This window comes from Pteropus vampyrus, unplaced genomic scaffold, assembly GCF_000151845.1.
Source record: "Pteropus vampyrus isolate Shadow unplaced genomic scaffold, Pvam_2.0 Scaffold32, whole genome shotgun sequence".
NCBI lineage: Eukaryota > Metazoa > Chordata > Mammalia > Chiroptera > Pteropodidae > Pteropus > Pteropus vampyrus.
In genome coordinates, this window is record NW_011888813.1 from 10964362 (window position 1) to 10974971 (window position 10610).

A 10610-nucleotide genomic window follows, 5' to 3' on the forward strand; every position below is an offset into this window, starting at 1 on the left:
GAACTTGGGCTGTCCCTGGAGGGCTGTGCTATTCACAACCTCTGCCCCTTAGACGGGGTGTTTGGTCACCCCAATTCTGTTTGACTACCCCTTTTAAACACCCTAATCAGATCTGTATGTAACAGAGTAAAAATTCCCAGTCTAATAAAGAGGGGAGATTGGGAACAGAATATACTCTATAAAATAAAAAATAAGAGCATTCACGTTTTAATAATGGTTCCATTCAAGAGGCTGCTTCAACCACCCGGGCCCCGCTTGGCTGGTGGGCGGGCGGGCAGAGCGGAGGCAGGCAAGGGGCTGAGGAGGCAGAGGCACGGTGGAGGCGCTGGCTCTGGGGCCAGACTGCCTAGGCTCGATCCAAACTCCTTATTCATCGGCCACAGTGCGGTTATAGGCTACACGCAGCAATGCATGTGAGATGCTCAGGAGAGCGTCTGGCACAGAACGAATGCTATAAGCATGTTGCTGTTGATGCTGTTCTTATGAAATGAACAAGTCGCAGATCCTGTGGGGTTTGGGGTTCGACCTGAAGGGGGGGTGAAGGGGAGAAAAAGGAGCCCTGGGAATGGGGTTGGGGGTGCAAGCAGTGGCCGAGGGAGAGTGGAAAGGAGCTTCTGAGTGGGGAGGGAGAGAGAAGAGCTAGATCCTGGTCCTTCTTCACTCCGGCCTCCAGGGGCGAGAGGGCAGTGTGGGCCTGGGGAGAGCGGCATGGGGTCCAATCCAGGGCTGCAGATCCCTGAGTCACCCACGCAAAACAGCAGGTGACGCCTCCAAATCATCTCCATTACCAGAAAAGAAGACGGGGTTGGCAGCCGTGCTGTCTCTGCCAGGAAAGACAAGCCTGTTCGCTGCAACCGTCACGCTGCTGCCACCTCTCTAAGTCCCAGAGCGCATTCGTTTAACACCATGGGTATTTGGAAGAGCACTAATGAGACTCTAAATGGCACCCTCATCATTTGAGTGGTCGTCGGAATGTCACTTGCAAAAATGTTTCCTTAGGTAGCAAAAGCGTATCCTTTCCAGTCTCTGAAGTTGGCTTTTCATAAATCAGCCATGTCTGAGGGGGCTCCGGGAATGGAGAGCCCTTCTGGCAGAAGGACGGGATCTAGCAATGCCTTCCTAGTACGCAGAGGCCAATTACACGAACTGGGTTCATGGCGGCGAGAGCGGTACGATATTGGAGCGAGGAGAAGCCAGAGTCTATTTTGGGAACGCGAGAGTGAGATTCGGCATCCAAAATCCCCTGGGGGAGGGGCGGGAATAAAATAATCAGATTTAGCCTGGAGCTTAAGTCTAAAATTCATCACTATTAAAACAGAACGAATAACGCAGTGAACCGTCTGCGTTATTCAGCTCCGTGGACAGCATGGCCGTATCTTCAGAGTCCTCATGACACAGGCCCTTCCACTGAGCGGGAGGATTTTCTTTTCTATGTCATGTATCCCTAATGAGTTGGCTGATAAATGTGATTCTGGCAGCTGTGTAACAATGTGTGTGTTTTTTTTTTTTAATTTAACATGGTATTTGGATAATATTTCGCGTCTTTACTTTTAGCAATGAAAAATTAAGCAATTTAGATATTTTGGACCATTATCTTAGACACACAGAATGACGTAATCAGAGAACATGGTGGGACCATAGAGAATACCCGGTCCCATCCTTACCTTACAGATAAGGAAGCTCAGAGCCAGAGAGGAGACAAGACCTGCTCAGGGTCACACAGTGGCGGACCTGAAATCAGAACCCACGTCTCATCTCTGTTCAGAGCCCTTATTTCTAAACTAACTAAAAATAAAAGCACACGTTAAAGTGGAATTGAGAGATCTATTCTATAAGAGTCTGGGTTCAGGAAAAGCTTCTAAAAGGCATGCTTATGGGGCTCTCAGATACAAATAAGTCCCCCCAACCCAGGTTTTGAGAAAACACAGACAATATCCATTAAGTCTTGCTCAGGTTTTCTCCCCTGAAATTGAAAATAAAATAGAGCAAACTCTAAATCCGTGCCCTCTCCCATTTCTCTTTTTGCTTTAAAACAGCAATAGTGCTCCAAGCAGACGAGTCTCGCAGCTTTATTGCTTTGGCAAACGCTTAAATTAAAGGACACTATTGCCTCCGGCCACGGTGGGAGGAGGACAGAGTGGGATGTTTTTCAAAGGTCACAGATTTTATTACAGAAGTGAATGCTGGACACCACCGTCGCCAAGCTCTCCGCTCAGCTACACGAAGCGACTCGATCAAGTGTGCAGGGCGAGTGAAGGGTGTCCAGGGTCCCACGCTGATACTACACGCTCCACCTGCTGTTCTGCTGATGTAGCTGTTCTTTGTTATTCTTGCGAAATGAATCTCTCAATTCAAGAAATAAACATTTCATTCCTCTACCCGCTCCCTTTCGACTGCCTCTCGCCTTTTGGTCTTTGTCCTTATCTCCCCTGGCTTGGGGCACCAGGTTTTAAGCCTTAGTCCACAGCTGCTGCTTCACCCACGGCAAAGACAGAGAGGGAACGAGTCGAGAGCATAGCAGCCCAGGGGGGTGCCGTGTACAACATCAGTGCTCAGTGGCTGCTTGAACGAAGGAATAAACACAGGCGAGTGTTAGGGTCCATTCTTTCAGGTATCCTTTAAGGAGGGGGGACGCGGACAAACAGGAAAGCACAATGAAGTATGCGGCAAAATGCATCTGGAGATGATGCCATATCAGATAAACTACGGCCTGTGGACCTGCTTCCTGTTTCCATGGAGTCCAAAAGCTAAGAATCGTTTGGAGATGAACACTTGCCATCGACTTGATGAGAGGGATTACTAATTCCGAATTCAAATTAAATGAAATGTTACCCCCCAAACAATCTCATTCTTCTCATTTAATGCATCTATATCACAAAAAGTTATATTATATTTTAATTTAATCAATAGAAATTTTGTGGAAATTTATACCTACACAATATCTTTGATTTTTCTTATTGATTCTCATAGCCTAAAATATTTAGTATCTGGCCCTTTATAGAAAAGTTTGTCAACCCCCAGACTAAAGGAATGGGTCACTTTATGTCATTGAGGCAGGACTGAACTGCTCTATTATTCTAAAGACATGGAATAGGTAAAAGTTACAAGGAGATAAATTTCAGTTCAAGACTTTCTAATAACCAAAGAGGAATGGAGTGGTATGTACGATATAATCTGTACCAAGAGCTGTGCTGGCTCTTTCATACCTCTCGCTGAGCTTCATAACAATCCCTGAGGGAGAAGCCCAGAGTGGCTAAATACCTCTCCTGAAGTCACACAGCTAGCAAAGGCAGAGCAGGATTTGAACTCAGATATGCCTGACTCCAAGGTTGAGTTTTTTCACTATGTGATGAAAGACCCTACTAAGGGTCAAGGATCGTCTGTCTGGGTTATTACAGGGGGGATTTTTACATTAGAAGCATATTATCAACTTAACCAATAAGAACGGTAACATGCACTTTGCATATGCTATCTCTTTAGTCATCACAATAACCCATGGAAGTAAGCCCTATTATTGCCTGTGTTTTCCACATAAGGGGACAGGTTTAGAGAGGTAAAGGAATCTGTTCAAGTTCATACTTGGCATAGAAAGTAGCAGAATTGAAATTCGAACTCAGATCTCATATCAAAACTTGAGATACTGTTAAGAGGGCAGGACTACCCAAAGTGATTTACAGATTCAACACAACCTCTGTCAAAATTCCAACAGTCTTTTTTGCAGAAATGGAAAAGCAAATTCTTAAATTCATGTGGAATTGCAAGGCACCCAGAATAAGTGAAACAATCTTGAAAAAGAGCAAAGTTAGAGGACTCACACTTCTGGATTTCAACGCTTACGACAAAGCTACAGTGATCAAAACAGTGTGGAATTGGCATTAGGATAAATATATAGAGCAATGAAATAGAACTAAGATCTTGGAACTAAACCCACATACCTATGGCCAACTGACTTTAGACAAGGGTGCCAAGTCCGTTTGACGGGGAAAGAATAGTCTCTCAACAACTGTCATTAGGCAAGTGGATATCCACATGCAACAGAATGAAGCTGGATCCCTGCCTCATGCCATATATAAAAATTAACTCGAAATGGATCAACAACCTAAACATCAGAGTGAAAATCATAAAATTCTTACAGAAAAACATTGAAGTAAATTTCCATGACCTTGAATTTGGCAATAGATTCTTGGATATAACACCAAAAACATGAGCAACAAAAGAAAAAACTGATACATTACACTTCATCAGAAATAAAAACTTGTTCATCAAAGGACGTTACCAAGAAAATGAAAAAACAAACTACGGAATAGGAGAAAATATTTGGAAATCTGTTGAGGGTTTATTATCCACAATAAACGAAGAAATTCTATAACTCAACAACAAAAACACAAACGACCCAATTTAAAACTGAGTATGGGTCTCGAATAGCTATTTCTCCAAATAAGATACACAAATGGCCAATAAGTGCATGAAAAGATGTTCGACATCATGAGTTATTAGGGAAATGCAAATCAAACCCACAATGAGATACAACTTCACACTTAACTAGGGTGGTTATTACAGCAAAAACAAATGGAACCCTTGTGCCTTGTTGCTGAGAATGTAAAATGGTGCAGCCTCTGTGAAAAAGAGTTTGTTTGTTCTTCAAAAAGTTAAGCATAGAATTACCACATGACCCAGCAGTTCCACTCTTGGATATATATCCGAAAAGAAATGAAAACAGAAAGTCAGATATGTGTTCATTGCAGCATTATTCACAACGGCTAAAAGGTAGGAACAATTCACATGTCCATCAATAGATAAATAGATAAATAAAGTGTGGCGCGCGCACACATACATACACACACACACACACACACATACACATATAATGGAATATTATTCAGCCACAAAAGGAATGAAGTCAGACACATGCTATCAGATATATTATCACCACATGACTGAACCTTGAAAACCTTAGGCTAAGTGAAATAAGCCAGGCACGAAAAACAAGTATTGCGTGATTCCGTAGTATGAGGTACTCAGAATAGGCAAGTACATAGACACAGAAAGTAGATTACCAGGTTATGCGGGGAAGAGGAGGTGGGGACTTACTGCTTAACGAATAAAGAGTTTCTGTTTGGGGTGACAGAAAATTTGGAAAGAGTCATGATGGTTACACAAAATTGTAAATGCAAGTAATGTACATCATGTACATCATGCCACTGAATGATGTACATTAAAAAGGTTAAAATGGCATACTGAAAAAAAAATTTAAGTTAAAAATTTCTTTCACTGAAGGCCATAAGAAGAGAGCAATGATGCTTAATTCAAAAAATGCTTCCATAATGATGGGAATGCAGGTACCAGGGGCCACATCGGTGGCCGAGATTCTGTGGAGCAGGCCTATCGAACAAAAATTACATAGCTGGTTCCTACCGGGATGACTCCCAAAGCTGGACCAGAGTTGGGGTCTGTGGGTGCTGTGCCCCAAACTGGGCCCACCTCTTCCTCTGCTGCCTATGTCCCGGCTGAATGACCTTTGACCTTTGGATGTCCCTGGGGAAGACATACTCATTGTACATTCAGGGACGGTTTAATCAAAAACCAAAGAAAAGGGAGCAGGATAAAAATATACATTGGCTTTGAAGCATTAGTTTATTTGGCAGGTTTTTACTGAGCACCATAAACCAAGCGCTCTGCCTTGATTTCTCCGAAGTCTGCAGCCCCACTCGTGCCGGGTCACACTGATGTCATTTAGGGACCTAGGTCAAGGCGGCTGGGTTTGCGCAGTACCGGCGGGGCTGCATGAAGTAACCAAATTCCAATGTACACCAGCACATGGTAGCCCTGTCAAGGAGACTTGTCAGACGTTCGAGTGTTCTTCACAATGCTCCCTGACGAAATAAGTGTTTGGGTTAGGGATGTAAAAGTGTCCCTTTGGTACGAGCACTAGCCAGACAGTTCTACCCACAGGACTAGAATGTTGTTGAGATTTACCATAAACAGATGAATAGGAGTTTAACGGGAAAGATAAAAATACCATTTCTGTCTTTAAAGCTGCCATGTCTATGTAGAGGGGACACATACATCCTTCAAAGAGGACCCCATTACCTTCTGTCAAAATGGAGCCATTAATAGTCAAATTTAAGAAAAAAAGAAACCTCCTTAGCAGCTTGGGTTCATTCTGAAAACAGAGGAAGCAGGGCTTGTTGCTTCACTTTTAATAGCACGGGTTGTCATGCCAACTAGTGCTGCTGTTTAAATTGAAGGGGAAAAAAAATAAAGAAGTGTTCCTTCCTACACAAACCTTTCAGCAGAGCTCACAATTAGTCTTTAAAAAACACGAAAACTCATAGCGCTGGAGATATGGTAAACACCGTGCTTATATTTAAACCCGTCAGAAAGAGGATGTAATAAACCTTTGGTTTGCATTTCCTTTGCCCAGTATCTGGCTGAACAGGGCCCCTGAAAAAAAAGAAAGGTGCTATGTGGGCATACACAAAGGCAGCCAATCCCGAGACGGGAGAGGAGCCTTCCATCTTGAACAAATATAACTGGAGAAAGAGACAGGACGGTTTTCATGTAAAAGGGGATCTGCTCCCCCATAAACACAGCTCTTAAAGGCCTGGGTGCTCACAATGCCATGCACTCCGTCAAAGGTGTCAGCGACAGGAGGACAGGAGACGAGAAAAATCCACAGATAGTCAAGGGGGTGAAGGCCTGTGCTGGGCCAAGGGTGGACCGAGCCCCAGTCGTCAGTGACCAAGCTGTCCGAAGACGGAACCGCTGCCTCGAGGCGCCGGGCACCTTCGCTTTTCACCTGTGACATCGGTTTTATTTAGAAGGTCTGAGACACCACAGCCATCAAACATGTGCTAGGGGAAGTGCCCACTGCAAAACTAAACAGAAATAGCAAAAAAAAAAAAAAAAAAGAAGCTAAAGCCGAACATCTGAGTCCTTTATTAGGGGATGTGACCCGGCGGGGAGTGCTTCCCAGCGCCAGCCACACCGGCTGCAACTGCCCGCTCGCTGCCTGGCCGCCTCCCTCTAGACCGGGAGCCTTGCACGGGCAGGGACCGCGCCTGACTCATGGCCGTACCCCGGCCTTAATCGCAGCCAGAGGACGGCCAATATGTGTGTAGAAGACACGAATGTCCTCCGTTTTTTTGACCGATCTATATTTTTAATAGATAAAACACAGACATAGTACAAAATTCAAGAGCCTCCGAGGGATAAATGGCAATAAATTTCCCTTTCTGCCATCCTTCCACTCTGGCGCCTCTGAGGCAACCTCGGGGACTGTCACCATTGTTTAAACGTGACTGGTGCAGTGAAATTCTAAATTGCAAAGGCTCCAACAACCAAGCAGACTACTCGGTGACTTGGGCGCGTCAGGTCATCACCAAAGATGGAAGCTAAATGTGACATCAAGACGAAAGTCATCTGGGTGAAAACAAGGTCCTGGCATTCCACGCCAGGAGGAGGCACCTGCCAGGGAGCTGCTGGCTTGCCGAGGAATGCTGCTAAGGTGACAGCCGTCCCCCTGGAGTCATTCACGGCACGACTAGAAGTCCGTGGGCAGGGGTCATCCAGCCTGTAACCAAGTAGCTGCCTCGAGCTCCTCACACCTGTTTCAGACATAGGCCAATTTCAAGCTGGGGCAAGGATACGTGGCTACATGATGGGAAGAAGCAGACATGCCAACCACACTCAGCCTTGGACCCAGAGAGATGCCTCGTGGTTTGTCTGGAGGAACAAAGTTTACCTTCAAAGAACTCAACCATGGGCTGGGTGGCTTTGTCCCCACAGATGGGCTGCACAGGGTAGACAGGAACTAAGGTAGGCAGGGGAAGAGGGTCCCAGGAAATCAGAGCACCCAGAGCGGTGACAAATCTGGGCCAATCCCAAACCTGGGCAGTGTCCCGGGGGGTGTACCGTGTGTGACAGGAACATCTGGACACACTGCTTTATCTAGTCGGCATGCGAGGGGCTTTTTTTGAAGACTGAGTAACCATTGCCCTGTATAGTCACCAAACCAAAGACTAAAAAAAGACTCGAGCCACACAGGCTCATCTGCTCTCCAAGGCCCCTGCCTAATGTGGCAATGCGCTGCAGGCTGGAGGGTGAGCCGGGCGCTTATCTGATTTCAGCCAATCTGTTACTGTATTTTATTCCATGTCCTCGTGCCCAGAGGCTGTTGCAATGTGTATAAATTTAGAAAAAGAAAGATAAATACATGGAAAAGTTCATTTTAACAAAATGAGTTTGTTTTCTTTCTTTTTATTCCACTAATGACAAGATAAAATGATCTCGTTCCTTATTCAGCCCCTACCACCGTGGACTGTGGTACTCTGGGCAGCGACTCGGTACTGTGCAACCACAGCCCAAGGTTAACCCGCTTCTTCTGAAACTGCGAAACAGTCAAGCTCCCATCCTAACTGCTTCTCAGAAGCTGAGGGAGTGAGAGACAGCACCTGGCACAAGATCTGTAGTCAGCGAGGCTCTGCTCAAGCAAAAGACCCTACATGAAGGAAGACACTGTCTGACTCTACACGAAAGCCTATATCAGCTCACCGGAGAATATCGTGTGCCTGAAGTTGATGTTTTACCAGGAGTTACACATTGATTCTTTAAATAAAATCCGTTTTATAAGGAAATTAATAGCACAGATGGCAGATGTGGTCTTACGGTGGAAATTATACTGAAAGCAAAATTGCTTGAACAGTGATTGCCTTCCCTCACACAAGAATCACAGCCAGGAAGGTTTCTGGACCCCTTGTGGGAAGTGACCGCCAAAGAATTGTACCTTCTAATCATTTAGTCCCGTTTCCGTTTTATAGAGGATGAAACCAAAGTTAAATAATGGGCCCAAGGTCACGTGGCTGCCAGTGACAGAGGTGGAGGCCAGGTCCGGGTCCAACAGCTTCTCCCAGCGCTTAAGCCACCAGAACCACCCACCACCTGGAGGCATCCAGACTCAGGGGCTGTACCTCCGACAGCATCTCATACTGGCCTCTTCTTCCAAGAGCAACAGTCAGCAAATCATAGGCCACGGACGCGCTCTGCAGGCTGATGAGGCGGTCGCTCTTGTGCTCAGGTATCCGGCTCAGCACAGCATCCCGGTTGGCCTGCAAACAACCCAGAAGAGAGAAGCAGATGGTGAGCCAGCCCATGCGCACAGCTCTCACTTTGTGGAGAGAAGCCATCTAGGCCCCGCTGCCCCTAACAGCCTGCCGAGGGTCTGGAGAAAAGATCAGGAATGAGTAAGGGGCTTGTCACCTCCGGCTGTCTGTTCAAAATCCCCAGAGCACCCCAGCACATGGCACATGTTATTCTCCAAACACCGAAGGCCCGGAGGTGTGATCCTACATGGTACACACACGTTCCTGTCAGCAGGTGTTAGGAGAAAGGGTTAGGAGCCAGTGCAAAGCAGGGTGATTTCTCCTGGGCTCAGGTTCCCATACAGCCTCGTTGCTGTGCTGAGACGTAGCTGCGCTCTGGGGCAGCAGAACCTTCCATCGGAGGAGGCCCTGCTGCATCTCACTTGCAGATCCTGCTTCTGCTCTCTGTTAAGAGTGGGAGAAAACTCCCAGGCCCACACTTTCCATCACCAAATGGTGTCATCGAGTTCCATCAGTCCTACAGAGACATATCATACTTTTCCTCCATGACCAAAGCAACATTCGAATCCCTAACAGACATCTTCATTGGAACGGACTACAAAGACTAATTCAATCTTGTTTAGAAAAGCACAAAACAGATGTATAAGAGACAGCAAGAAGCAAACAGATTGTTGTTTGAAAGATATTACCGCAGAGGACTCAAGAGAACACCTTGCCTATTTCACATCTCCATTGTGAGAAATACAGCAGGCACATTCAAGCTTATTAGTCTCATCTATCTAGAAATCAAATGCTCTTTACAGCAACTTGTTTTCATTATTTTTGAAATGTAATTTCTCTACCGGTTCCTCCAGACATATCCCATGCATTAGAGACTCTAACCGCTAGCTCATTTTCCTTTTCTCTCTAACAGGGGAGTCAGAAACAGTAAAGTTAGATTTCACCTATCTTTTTTGCCCTTGATAATTAACAGAAGCCTCCAGATCTATCTGTCCCTAGGTGCATGGGAAGGGACTCTCAGCTTTACCTGCGGAAGTGGTTACATGATGTATCAGGGTCACTTGTTCAGGCAGGAGGATGTTTGTCTTCCCACCCGACATTCGGAAATGCTACGCACACACCTTCTCTCTCACTAATGAGGAAACATACTTTCTTTTTATATGTGAGTCCAAGGCATTTAGCCACTCATCAGTGCTTACTTTAAAACTCCTTGCTCTTAAATGTCAAAGACAAATAAGAATATGTAAGACAGGCTACTTCCTACAAAGTGAGTCATCTCTTATGGAAATAAGCCTGCTTTTGAAGATTTTATTCTAAGTTTTTCTTATTAGGAGTGGCTTTTAAGCCAACAAAAGAAGCTCTGAGGGAAATAGGGCTTGCTATAAGTGGTCTCATTTTATTAATTTGATATAAATGTTCTATACTGAGACCAATGCCTGGAAGAGAACAAAATAAAATACTATTTAAGAGAATTTTTCAAGTTATGCCAAATGCATTCTTTTAAAAAAA

The 10610-nt window shown here is 45.2% G+C and overlaps 1 protein-coding gene across 7 annotated transcripts in view; it reads right to left on the minus strand.

Annotated features, from left to right (window-relative positions):
• TTC7B (tetratricopeptide repeat domain 7B) overlaps positions 1-10610 on the minus strand; it is a 223778-nt gene that overhangs the window by 124355 nt on the left and 88813 nt on the right. For all 7 annotated transcript variants that reach the window (XM_011357140.1, XM_023528861.1, XM_011357138.2 and 4 more), the window contains one exon: positions 8970-9107. In XM_011357140.1, coding sequence (XP_011355442.1) covers positions 8970-9107 — 138 coding nt within the window. The remainder of the gene's footprint in view (positions 1-8969; positions 9108-10610) is intronic.